Source organism: Clinocottus analis, unplaced genomic scaffold (genome assembly GCF_023055335.1).
Source record: "Clinocottus analis isolate CAN_PGR_092001 unplaced genomic scaffold, fCliAna1.0.p SCAF_42, whole genome shotgun sequence".
NCBI lineage: Eukaryota > Metazoa > Chordata > Actinopteri > Perciformes > Cottidae > Clinocottus > Clinocottus analis.
The window spans coordinates 320,585-334,601 of NW_027176176.1; the positions used below are offsets into that span (position 1 = coordinate 320,585).

The 14,017-nt window shown below is 47.1% G+C and overlaps 1 protein-coding gene across 3 annotated transcripts in view; it reads right to left on the reverse strand.

The window, feature by feature from the left end:
• cpne5b (copine Vb) overlaps nucleotides 1–14,017 on the reverse strand; it is a 67,123-nt gene that overhangs the window by 16,786 nt on the left and 36,320 nt on the right. For all 3 annotated transcript variants that reach the window (XR_011079898.1, XM_068598981.1, XM_068598980.1), the window contains 3 exons: nucleotides 10,294–10,357; nucleotides 1,481–1,584; nucleotides 556–660 (listed from right to left, as the gene is read on the reverse strand). Coding sequence is in view for 2 of the 3 variants with exons in the window: in XM_068598981.1 (XP_068455082.1) it covers nucleotides 556–660; nucleotides 1,481–1,584; nucleotides 10,294–10,357 (273 nt within the window). In the remaining variant the exon portion in view is untranslated. The remainder of the gene's footprint in view (nucleotides 1–555; nucleotides 661–1,480; nucleotides 1,585–10,293; nucleotides 10,358–14,017) is intronic.

Consider the following 14,017-nt stretch of genomic DNA (forward strand, 5'->3'; position numbering starts at 1 on the left):
AATACACCATACAGCCCCTAAACACACCATACAGCACCTAAACACACCATACAGCCCCTAAACACACCATACAGCACCTAAACACACCATACAGCACCTAAACACACCGTACAGCACCTAAACACACCATACAGCACCTAAACACACCGTACAGCACCTAAACACACCGTACAGCACCTAAACACACCGTACAGCACCTAAACACACCATACAGCACCTAAACACACACCGTACAGCCCCTAAACACACCATACAGCACCTAAACACACCGTACAGCCCCTAAACACACCATACAGCACCTAAACACACCGTACAGCCCCTAAACACACCATACAGCACCTAAACACACCATACAGCCCCTAAACACACCATACAGCACCTAAACACACCATACAGCACCTAAACACACCGTACAGCACCTAAACACACCATACAGCCCCTAAACACACACCGTACAGCCCCTAAACACACCGTACAGCCCCTAAACACACCGTACAGCCCCTAAACACACCGTACAGCCCCTACACATACGTACATATCCTAAACGTGCGCTACCTTTCGAAGTCTCCGTTGCAGAGCGCCCGTACTGGGATGGGGAACGGCTGCCACACTGGGTTCAACGTGTTCTTCACCACCTCTGTTTTGTGGCAGATAGTGAAGCTGGAGGAAGTTTGGAAACAAGAGAAATAAATCATAATATGATTGTTCATTACACAAGCCAGGTAGAGATATGAATATGCAAATAAGGGGCGGAGCCACTGAAGAGGAGCGACGGTCAGCAGCGAGGGAGAGAGATGTTGTTTACCAGCTGTTTTAGACCACAGAGAATCATGAGATATTTCTGTCTGGCTTTGAAATCCTTTCCCTCGACATCTACTATGACAACGATATGCAAATATCTGTGACATGAATTCATATCCAATTCCCCCAAATACCTTCTCTAAAAGCAACAAGGCTCTTCACATCCCTGGAGCTTTGGACTACTGTGCTCCACAAAGCGCCTGCAGCCATGTAAAGCCTGCAGGCCTCTAATGTGGCGCCCTCTGGCACTAACACCGGGCCCACGGGTGGGGGTCTCCCACCCTGTGAGAGCCACTCTGAGAAGCCGGAGACCGCTAATGAAGCGCTCGCTGAAGCGTCTCTGGCAGAGCGGGCTGACAGAACTTATCCTCTGACGCAAAGCCCAGATTGTGTTATTTATATTCTTGCTTTTCTGCTTCTTTTCTAAAGATGTTTTGTACATGAGTTCTTCCCCCTGAGTGTTTCTGGGAGGCGTTGTCATGGGAGCTGAGAAGAGGAAACTCCTCTTGAGCAGTGCAGCTCGGTTCTACACGAGTATGAATATACATGTGTAATAGACATGTATATTTATATACATGTCTATTAATACACATGTCTCCTGTAGCTGCCTCTCTGTTGGCCTCCCACTCTTCTTTAGGTGATTTGAATTGTGTGCCATGTTTCTGATGACATCACTCACGTCCCGTCCTCGTTGCTCCGGTAGAAGACCATGAACGGGTCCGACTTGCCAAAGAAGTCCTTCTTGTCCAGCTTGTTGGCGCAGAACTGCATGGTGGCGCTGTCCTGCAGGGGGCGACATGTGGGGGCGGGTAGGTGTTGTTACTTATTATTTAACTCTATTTCACATAACACATTAATGCCTGGAGGAGTTTAGGCCTATTGCTATTATATATATATATATATATATATATATATATATATATATATATATATATATATATATATATATATATATATATATATACAAACATATTGTGAACATCTTGTCAGAAGCTAATGCTAAATGTTTATATGGCAACAGAACTATTTCATCACATGACACAGGGAACCCTGCTGGTCGACAGATATGACTCCATATTTGTCTTATGAATGTCCTGCTTCCTCTCTGATGGCATACGCTCTGGCTTCACCTTCCAGGTGAGCAGGTTAACAATAACCAGCGTGCCGAGTGGCCGAGTGGCTTAGTAGCCGAGTGGCCGAGTGGCCTAGTGGCCGAGTGGCCGAGTGGCCTAGTGGCCTAGAGGCCGAGTGGCCGAGTGGCTTAGTGGCCTAGAGCCCTAGTGGCCGAGTGGCTTAGTGGCCTAGAGGCCGAGTGGCCGAGTGGCCTAGTGGCCGAGTGGCCTAGTGGCTTAGTAGCTTAGTGGCCGAGTGGCCTAGTGGCCGAATGGCCAAGTGGCCGAGTGGCTTAGTGGCTTAGTAGCCGAGTGGCTTAGTGGCTTAGTAGCCGAGTGGCTTAGTGGCTTAGTAGCCGAGTGGCTTAGTGGCTTAGTAGCCGAGTGGCTTATTGGCCGAATGGCCAAGTGGCCGAGTGGCTTAGTAGCCGAGTGGCCGAGTGGCCTAATGGCTTAGTAGCCGAGTGGCTTAGTGGCTTAGTAGCCGAGTGGCTTAGTGGCTTCGTGGCTTCGTGGCTTCGTGGCCTAGTGGCTTAGTGGCCGAGTGGCCGATTGGCTTAGTGGCCTAGTGGCCGAGTGGCCGAGTGGCTTAGTGGCCTAGTGGCCGAGTGGCCGAGTGGCCAAGTGGCCTAGTGGCCGAGTGGCCTAGTGGCCTATAGGCCGAGTGGCCTAGTGGCAGAGTGGCCAAGTGGCTTAGTGGCTTTGTGGCCTAGTGGCTTAGTGGCTTTGTGGCCTAGTGGCTTTGTGGCTTTGTGGCCTAGTGGCTTTGTGGCCTGGTGGCCTAGTGGCTTTGTGGCCTAGTGGCTTTGTGGCCTAGTGGCTTTGTGGCTTTGTGGCCTAGTGGCTTTGTGGCTTTGTGGCCTAGTGGCTTTGTGGCCTGGTGGCCTAGTGGCTTTGTGGCCTAGTGGCCTAGTGGCTTTGTGGTCTAGTGGCTTTGTGGCCTGGTGGCCTAGTGGCTTTGTGGCCTAGTGGCTTTGTGGCCTAGTGGCCTAGTGGCTTTGTGGCCTAGTGGCTTTGTGGCCTGGTGGCCACGTGGAGGCCTACGTGGAGCTGATCACCTGGGTATTATTAACATAATGAATCAAAACATAAACAACATGATCACCTGGGTATTAATAACATAATACATATTAACAGACACAACCTGATTGCAGGTACAAACAGCAGAAGCTTCCATTAGTGGCAACAATGACGCAACACAATCTTCAACAATCAAACAGGTGCAGCTGAACTCAAACAGATCAGCCTGATCGTCATTTCCTGTTGATCATGAAACCGAACATCACCGAGTCCCCGGCACCCTGCTGTTATTGGCTCTTATCTGTGGGATGGATGTGGCTAATCTCTGGAACACAGTGGGTTCATTACAGAATGTTCCGATGCTCCAACAGGAGATTGCTGAAGGCCACCGCGGCGCCGCTAACAATAGCTTAATAGCTTCTTAATGTTGCCGCTTGCACCTTGTGTGTGCTGGCTGAGGGCTAGCTGGCCAATCAGCATGCAGCGAGAGAGAGAGAGAGAGAGAGAGAGAGAGAGAGAGAGAGAGAGAGAGAGAGAGAGAGAGAGAGAAAGAGTCTGTACACATTTAAATTCCTGTATGCACTGAACCACAGGGTCCTCACTGTGTCTTTATCGCTCACAGCCAGGCAGCACACACACACACACACACACACACACACACACACACACACACACACACACACACACACACACACACACACACACACACACACACACACACCTCCCTCTCTTACACACTCATGGCCCCCCGCACTGCACTCTTTATCTGTATTCCTGCTCTCACCCTGCGCGCATACACACACACACACACACACACGCACATACACACACAGACACACACACACACACACACACACACACACACGCACATACACACACACACACACACACACACACACACACACACAGACACACACACAGACACACACACACACACACACACACGTTGACACCTCCTCCACATAGAAGAACCGTTTCATTCTCTTGACGCTGCTCTGCTGCTGCACACGAGCAGCTGACAGCAGACATCAGCTTCCTGTCCTCCTTCCTGCTGCTCGACCTCCTCGCTGCTTCATCTCTTTATTTATTTTCTCTATTTATTTTGCACAATTCAAACAACAAAATTACAAAATAAAGAAGATAAATGAATATCACAGTGCAGGAAGAGGCTCCACTCTATAATGTGCACAGTTTACACAGTTACACACATCTGCAGGTCTGAGCGAGGCTGCATGTTCTCCCCGTGGCAGCGTGGTTCTCTCCAGGTTCTCCGGTTCCTCCCGCAGTCCGAAGACATGCAGCTCAGGTTATGGGGACTCTGAATGTCCCGTAGGTGTGAATGGTTGTGTGTCTCTGATGGACCGGAGACTCGTCCAGGTGAACTCCTTCACCTGTGACAGCTGGATCGGCTCCAGCGCCCTGAAGAGGAGAAGCGGTACTGATGATGGATGGAAGTTACTTTGAAGAAGGTCTTGAAACCATCTGGAATAGTTCCTTCAGCTAAACGTATCTTGCACATGAACATGTGAGAGCTGTGGCGCATGAAGCCGAGCTCCACGGAGGCTCTGGGTCCAGCAGCCAGCGTGTTCTCCTGAAGGACCAGGGCCCTGTTCCACGTACGTGGTTCAACAAATCCGATCAAAAGTCCTGTTATCCAGCTCAACCTAACGAGATGATGGACTACAGGTCATGTGCTTCCCTGAAGGTGGATCCTCCCTCAAACGCTCTCCTTCATTCTAACCAGACGTCAGTTCTCAGGATAACTGTGTGTGCCCGCTGCTCTTCAGAAGGGAGAAAAGTCAAACGCCAAATTCATGATGTTCTCTTTCTAAAATGACAAATACACTCAGAGAAAGACGGCCTCTTTTCTCTGCTGACGAGCAGAAGATGATCATGACTACATGTGATGAATTTAAGTCCATAATCATGACAAAACCTAATGGTGCTTCACGTTCAAGCGTAGTGAATATTCACAACACTTCCTGTTGTGAACGCAGCGTAACACGAGTCACTGAAGCAACATATCAGACAAACGTGTCAAACTAAATAAAATGTTTCTGCTAAGTTTAAGTGCCTCATCACCAAATCAATGAGATGATATTTAAATGTGCCTGCTGGTAGTATACGAGTTAATATATACTTATGAGGATATATGTACTGTATGCACATATGTATCATGAGCTATGAGTATATTCATGTAACCTATGTGTGTAGATTACATATAACTAGGAGTTTGAACACTTGTATGTCTCAGTATGTATTATTCATGATCATGAATCAGTTGAAGCAGGATAAGTCTTGTTATCATGAGTCCACCTCCATGGTGATCTACAGTAATGATATGCATCCTGTACTCATGACGGTCATATGAGTCTGAGTGTCTCAACACATCCATGTGTCTCTAAAGCGTTAAATAAAGGTTATGAGCAGCACGCAGCAGCTTCCACCATGTTCTCTCATCACGGACACAAACGTGTTCACTAACAAGCCAGCTGTGTTTTACACAACCCTGTGATCTGTGTACTGAGTACTGTACTGTGTACTGACTGTGTACTGGATGTACTGTGTACTGGACTGTGTACTGGATGTACTGTGTACTGGACTGTGTACTGGATGTACTGTGTACTGGACTGTGATCCAGTCTGCAGGGACACTGTGTACTGAGTACTGTATGTACTACAGTATGTACTGTGTACTGTACTGTGTACAGTATGTACTGTGTACTGTATGTATTGTGTACAGTATGTACTGTGTACAGTGTGTACTGTGTACAGTATCTATTGTGTACAGTATGTATTGTGTACAGTGTGTACTGTGTACAGTATGTACAGTGTGTACTGTGTACAGTATGTATTGTGTACAGTATGTACTGTGTACAGTATGTATTGTGTGTACAGTGTGTACAGTGTGTACTGTGTACAGTATGTATTGTGTACAGTATGTACTGTGTACAGTATGTATTGTGTGTACTGTGTACAGTGTGTACTGTGTACAGTGTGTATTGTGTACAGTCTGTATTGTGTGTACAGTGTGTACAGTGTGTACTGTGTACAGTGTGTACAGTGTGTACTGTGTACAGTATGTACAGTGTGTACTGTGTACAGTGTGTACAGTGTGTACTGTGTACAGTGTGTACTGTGTACAGTATGTATTGTGTGTACTGTGTGTACAGTGTGTACTGTGTACAGTGTGTACAGTGTGTACTGTGTACAGTATGTACAGTGTGTACTGTGTACAGTGTGTACAGTGTGTACAGTGTGTACAGTGTGTACTGTGTACAGTATGTACAGTGTGTACTGTGTACAGTGTGTACAGTGTGTACAGTGTGTACTGTGTACAGTGTGTACTGTGTACAGTATGTATTGTGTGTACTGTGTACAGTGTGTACAGTGTGTACTGTGTGTACTGTGTACAGTATGTACAGTGTGTGCTGTGTACAGTGTGTACAGTGTGTACTGTGTACAGTATGTACAGTGTGTACAGTGTACAGTGTGTACAGTGTACAGTGTGTACAGTGTGTACAGTATGTACAGTGTACAGTGTGTACAGTGTGTACTGTGTACTGTGTACAGTGTGTACAGTGTGTACAGTGTGTACTGTGTACAGTGTGTACTGTGTGTACTGTGTACAGTATGTACAGTGTGTACAGTGTACAGTGTGTACAGTGTACAGTGTGTACAGTGTGTACAGTATGTACAGTGTACAGTGTGTACAGTGTGTACAGTGTGTACTGTGTACTGTGTACAGTGTGTACAGTGTGTACAGTGTGTACTGTGTACAGTGTGTACTGTGTACAGTGTGTACAGTGTGTACTGTGTACAGTGTGTACAGTGTGTACTGTGTACAGTGTGTACTGTGTACTGTGTACAGTGTGTACTGTGTACAGTGTGTACAGCGCTCATATGACGTCATCATGATGTGAGAACGGATCTCAACGATCTGGAAGATCTCTGTCCCTATAAAACTAATATATAACTAATATAAAATTAATATATACTAATACATACTAATATATAACTAATATAAACTAATATATACTAATACATACTAATATATAACTAATATAAACTAATATATACTAATACACACTAATATATAACTAATATATAACTAATATATACTAATACATACTAATATATAACTAATATAAACTAATATATACTAATACATACTAATATATAACGAATATAAACTAATATATACTAATACATACTAATATATAACTAATATAAACTAATATATACTAATACACACTAATATATAACTAATATATAACTAATATATGCTAATATATACTAATATATACTAATATATACTCATATATACTAATATATAACTAATATAAAACTAATATATACTCATATATACTAATACATACTAATATATAACTAATATACAACTAATATAAAATTAATATAAACTAATATAAAGTAATATAAACTAATAGAAAGTAATAGAAAGTAATAGAAACTAATATAAAGTAATATAAAGTAATATAAAGTAATAGAAACTAATATAGAACTAATAGAAAGTAATATAAAGTAAAATAAAGTAATATAAAGTAATATAAACTAGTACGGCTTCATCAGTAAAGCTGTGTGTTGTCCGGTGAGTGAACATCTTATCCAGTGAACTTTCACTAAACCTGCTCCAGACCAGGTGAGGGGATTTCGATGTGTTGCTATGGTGACTGATCCACGTCATCTCGTCCTGAAGTTCTCCAGCTGCATCAGTGAAGCAGGTACGAGGAACAGGACCTGGAGGACATGTAACAGGAGATCCTGATGGAACTCAACATCAACCTGTTGCTGTTGTGATGTTCTGTGATTCAGAAGTTGATCAATGTGTCATCACAACCGGCAATCTGCATGAAGTTGAGCAATGCAGCGTGCGCTCACTCTCTGATGAAGGAAGCCAAAGGAAACGCAGGTTTCTCAACTCCGTCTGGCAGCGTCTCCGCTGTGAGGCAGCAGAACATCTCTGCAGCTCATCGGCACATAAAAGCATTTATGGGATGGAATGTGTTGAGGGCATCAAATATTCATCTGCTCCGCCTCATTAAGGCTCTGGGGCACGAACACACACTCTGGCAAAGGGCTGTGATCAACAGACATGTGCTAATATGGAGTGAATCAGTATCAATATTTAAAGAGGGGAGGCTGCAGAATCCACGTCCCAGAGGAGGGATGAAGGCGTGACAGTCAGACGTGCACTGATGAAGACAACAGGAGAGCGTGAAGGTGTGAGGCCGGAGGATTCCCATGAGCAGCAGTCACTGTGAGTCCGTGTGCTTCTGTCTCCCGGAGGCTAAATGTGGAAACCAGATGTACGGCGTGTCTCTTCCTTTACGTCTTTCTAATAGCTCCTTCCCGCTTCTTGCTTGATTTAAAGCCACATGAACTGTGAGATTCATGTCGTCTCGTGGTCTGGAACGAGGAGAACTGCACCGTGAGTCCAGTACATTGTCAGCATTCCTCTCAGCGCTCCGCTCCAGGTTTTCCTTTTTCTCCATTGGATATTTTATTCATTCACTTCTGCTCTGCTCACTCAAGCGGTTCCAGTTTGCTCCTCAGCAAACGCAGTGAAACGGCTTCAGGAGGAGCAGCAAGTCTGTGGAGGAGCTCCAGGAGCAACCAGAAGGGTTCAGCAGCTTGTTCTTGATGACATGAACGTGCAATCAAAGGATTAGAAAGCGTCTGAAAGGAAGAAGAAGTGCTAACAGCTGAGTCTCCTCCGCTTGTTTCAGGACAACACAAACACAAAGAAAACTGACACACAAAGCGGCTCAACTGCAGCAACAAAAACAGAACCAAAATCCTCCTGTGGTTGGCCCGGATTGTGTGACGAGCTCAGGACTCTACGATCCTCCACCAGAGTCCAGGTCCTCCACCAGAGTCCTGGTCCTCTACCAGAGTCCTGGTCCTCCACCAGAGTCCTGGTCCTCCACCAGAGTCCTGGTCCTCCACCAGAGTCCTGGTCCTCTACCAGAGTCCTGGTCCTCCACCAGAGTCCTGGTCCTCCACCAGAGTCCTGGTCCTCTACCAGAGTCCTGGTCCTCCACCAGAGTCCTGGTCCTCCACCAGAGTCCTGGTCCTCTACCAGAGTCCTGGTCCTCCACCAGAGTCCTGGTCCTCTACCAGAGTCCTGGTCCTCCACCAGAGTCCTGGTCCTCCACCAGAGTCCTGGTCCTCTACCAGAGTCCTGGTCCTCCACCAGAGTCCTGGTCCTCTACCAGAGTCCTGGTCCTCCACCAGAGTCCTGGTCCTCCACCAGAGTCCTGGTCCTCCACCAGAGTCCTGGTCCTCTACCAGAGTCCTGGTCCTCCACCAGAGTCCTGGTCCTCCACCAGAGTCCTGGTCCTCTACCAGAGTCCTGGTCCTCCACCAGAGTCCTGGTCCTCCACCAGAGTCCTGGTCCTCTACCAGAGTCCTGGTCCTCCACCAGAGTCCTGGTCCTCTACCAGAGTCCTGGTCCTCCACCAGAGTCCTGGTCCTCCACCAGAGTCCTGGTCCTCTACCAGAGTCCTGGTCCTCCACCAGAGTCCTGGTCCTCTACCAGAGTCCTGGTCCTCCACCAGAGTCCTGGTCCTCCACCAGAGTCCTGGTCCTCCACCAGAGTCCTGGTCCTCTACCAGAGTCCTGGTCCTCCACCAGAGTCCTGGTCCTCTACCAGAGTCCTGGTCCTCCACCAGAGTCCTGGTCCTCCACCAGAGTCCTGGTCCTCTACCAGAGTCCTGGTCCTCTACCAGAGCTTTGGGGGAACATGTTCTAACAACATCGTTCATCTGCAGTACCCGATCTTTTCGATGGTTGCTCCTCCAAGACCGAGAGTTAAAGAAAAGTGCTCCAGAGTGGAGGCGGATAATAGAACAGGCTGATGCTCAACAACTACACAGGCTGATGCTCAACAACTACACAGGCTGATGCTCAACAACTACACAGGCTGATGCTCAACAACTACACAGGCTGATGCTCAACAACTACACAGGCTGATGCTCAACAACTACACAGGCTGATGCTCAACAACTACACAGGCTGATGCTCAACAACTACACAGGCTGATGCTCAACAACTACACAGGCTGATGCTCAGCAGCAGCGCGAGCCGCTCGGGCTGCGTGGGGCAGCAGGAAGCAGCTCACGGCAGCAGCTGGTCTGCGTGAGCACACGGCAGGTGAGCTGATCTCAGGTCTGCTGGTGTTCGTTCCACAGCGTGAGCGTCCTGCTTCACGGCTGCAAGGCGGCTGTGCACTTCTTCTGAGCGTCCTCACGCTTCCTCTGCTTCATGAGCTGTATGTGAGTTTAACCTGGCTTCTCTGACCGATGACGAGGGAGATTATTAGATCATTATGGTTTACTCACTCGACAATTGCTCAGCTCCTCTGCAGACAGGACGACGCTGCCACAGTTCTTCCCCTGGATCCCTCTGAGGAGAGAAGAGAGACAACAATAAGATCACGTCACTGACAGAAGACACAACTTTCCACTTGTCTACTCTTCTGAGGTCCTTCAAGGTCACCGCAACGTCCATCTGATGTTTGAGTCCTGCAGACGTTACCGTGACTCAACGGGCCGTGATGGACTTCAGGTCTGTCTCAGACATTCACCTGATGTACCAAGCAGCTGATCCAAAAAGGTCACAATCCTTCATCACACAAACTCAACAGTATCGGTGTGTTCAGCTGAATCCTGTCATCCTCCCTCCTCCAGGCCTCAAGCTGACCGGAGGAAGTGAACTGAAGTATTTGTCATGAAATGTAACTTGTGTATTATGACATGAGAAGTGATGAATGCAGCAGGACATATGTTCAGTCCACAAGCCCATGAGACTGTGTCCTCCACTTCCTCTCAGACAGGAAGGAGTCCAAACACTCGTAGTGAACAGCTGACATCATCTGCTGCGTCCAGACACGTGAGACTCATGAAGGACTGAGGACGCTCCCTGAAGAGCTGAATGTGTCTTCACCAGGTCTCACAGGTCACAGAGACAAACTGCTCTTCACAGAGCGGGAGGTCTTTGTGCTTTTTAAGGTTCACATAACCCTCCAGTCAGGATTCACACTTCAATCACAAAGACGCTGAGAAGCTTTTCTGACAATTTACACAAAAGATTGATGACTCGATGGTTTCACTCAATGCTGCAGTCAAGAGAGGGAAGAGCCTCCAGCTGAGGGAGAAAGACTTTAATTGATTACCATGTGGGGAAACACACACACACACACACACGCACACACACACACACACACACACACACACACACATACACACACACACACATACACACACACACACCCCTAGAGCCGCCGCTGAGCTGAACTGATGCTGAAGGTTGAAGATGTCAGAGGATCACACAATGTGTTGCTAGTTATTCCTGAAAGAGACGACGCTCTGAACTAAACTGAATGAAAATCAATCAGACACACACACACACACACACACACACACACACACACACACACACACACCAATCCAGCAGCAGTGCCTTCCTGACAGGTCGTAAAGTCTTGAGTGTGACAGCAATAAACAATAAACCATCAGTCAGCTTGTGATGTCAGCGAGACAGTGAGACAGTGAGACAGTGAGACAGTAACATAGTGAGACAGTGAGACAGTAACATAGTGAGACAGTGAGACAGTAACATAGTGAGACAGTGAGACAGTAACATAGTGAGACAGTGAGACAGTGAGACAGTAACATAGTGAGACAGTGACATAGTGAGACAGTGAGACAGTGAGACAGTAACGTAGTGAGACAGTGAGACAGTAACATAGTGAGACAGTGAGACAGTGAGACAGTGACATAGTGAGACAGTGAGACAGTAACGTAGTGAGACAGTGAGACAGTAACATAGTGAGACAGTGAGACAGTGAGACAGTGACATAGTGAGACAGTGAGACAGTGAGACAGTAACATAGTGAGACAGTGAGACAGTGACATAGTGAGACAGTGAGACAGTAACATAGTGAGACAGTGAGACAGTAACGTAGTGAGACAGTGAGACAGTGAGACAGTAACATAGTGAGACAGTGAGACAGTGAGACAGTGACATAGTGAGACAGTGAGACAGTAACATAGTGAGACAGTGAGACAGTAACATAGTGAGACAGTGAGACAGTGAGACAGTGAGACAGTAACATAGTGAGACAGTGAGACAGTAACATAGTGAGACAGTGAGACAGTGACATAGTGAGACAGTGAGACAGTAACATAGTGAGACAGTGAGACAGTAACGTAGTGAGACAGTGAGACAGTGAGACAGTAACATAGTGAGACAGTGAGACAGTGAGACAGTGACATAGTGAGACAGTGAGACAGTAACATAGTGAGACCGTGAGACAGTAACATAGTGAGACAGTGAGACAGTGAGACAGTAACATAGTGAGACAGTGAGACAGTAACATAGTGAGACAGTGAGACAGTAACATAGTGAGACAGTGAGACAGTGACATAGTGAGACAGTGAGACAGTAACATAGTGAGACAGTGAGACAGTAACATAGTGAGACAGTGAGACAGTGAGACAGTAACATAGTGAGACAGTGAGACAGTGACATAGTGAGACAGTGAGACAGTAACATAGTGAGACAGTGACATAGTGAGACAGTGAGACAGTAACATAGTGAGACAGTGAGACAGTAACATAGTGAGACAGTGAGACAGTGAGACAGTAACATAGTGAGACAGTAACATAGTGAGACAGTGAGACAGTAACATAGTGAGACAGTGAGACAGTGAGACAGTAACATAGTGAGACAGTGAGACAGTGAGACAGTAACACAGTGAGACAGTGAGACAGTAACATAGTGAGACAGTGAGACAGTAACATAGTGAGACAGTGAGACAGTAACATAGTGAGACAGTGAGACAGTAACATAGTGAGACAGTGAGACAGTAACATAGTGAGACAGTGAGACAGTAACATAGTGAGACAGTGAGACAGTAACATAGTGAGACAGTAACATAGTGAGACAGTGAGACAGTAACATAGTGAGACAGTGAGACAGTAACATAGTGAGACAGTGAGACAGTGAGACAGTAACATAGTGAGACAGTGAGACAGTAACATAGTGAGACAGTGAGACAGTAACATAGTGAGACAGTGAGACAGTAACATAGTGAGACAGTGAGACAGTAACATAGTGAGACAGTAACACAGTGAGACAGTGAGACAGTAACACAGTGAGACAGTGAGACAGTAACACAGTGAGACAGTGAGACAGTAACACAGTGAGACAGTGAGACAGTAACATAGTGAGACAGTAACACAGTGAGACAGTGAGACAGTAACACAGTGAGACAGTGAGACAGTAACATAGTGAGACAGTGAGACAGTAACATAGTGAGACAGTGAGACAGTAACATAGTGAGACAGTGAGACAGTGAGACAGTAACATAGTGAGACAGTGAGACAGTGACAGTGAGACAGTGAGACAGTGAACCTTCTAACAGCTCCACCACCACGGCTTCACTGACGCTGCCAAAGGGAAAAGTGAAACAGGTTCATTGTCGTCAGGAGAACCTCCTCCTCCTGACACCTCCTCCTCCTCCTGAGACCTCCTTCCCCTCATGAGACCTCCTCCTTTTCCTCCTCCTGAGACCTCCTCCCCCTCATGAGACCTCCTCCTTTTCCTCCTCCTGAGACCTCCTCCCCCTCATGAGACCTCCTCCTTTTCCTTCTTCTGAGACCTCCTCCTCCTCCTGACACCTCTTCCTCCTCCTTAGACTTCCTACACCTCCTGACACATCCTCCTCCTCCTCCTGAGATGTCCTCCTCCTGACACCTCCTCCTGAGACCTCCTCCTCTTCCTCCTGAGATGTCCTCCTCCTGAGACCTCCTCCCCCTCCTGAGACTTCTTCCTCCTCCAGAGACCTCCTCCTCCTCCTGAGATGTCCACCTCCTGACACCTCCTCCAGAGACCTCCTCGTCCTCGCGGTCCCTCAGCTGAGCTCCAGCCTCAGCATGCGAGGCCTCGTTTGACTTTGTGACAGCAGCCAGCAGAGAGAGAGCGAGCTTTACTCAAACAGAAGGGAGCGAGTGAGCTCCAGCAGAAGCAGAGCCACAGCGCTGCGTCTCTGCTTCTGCTGAG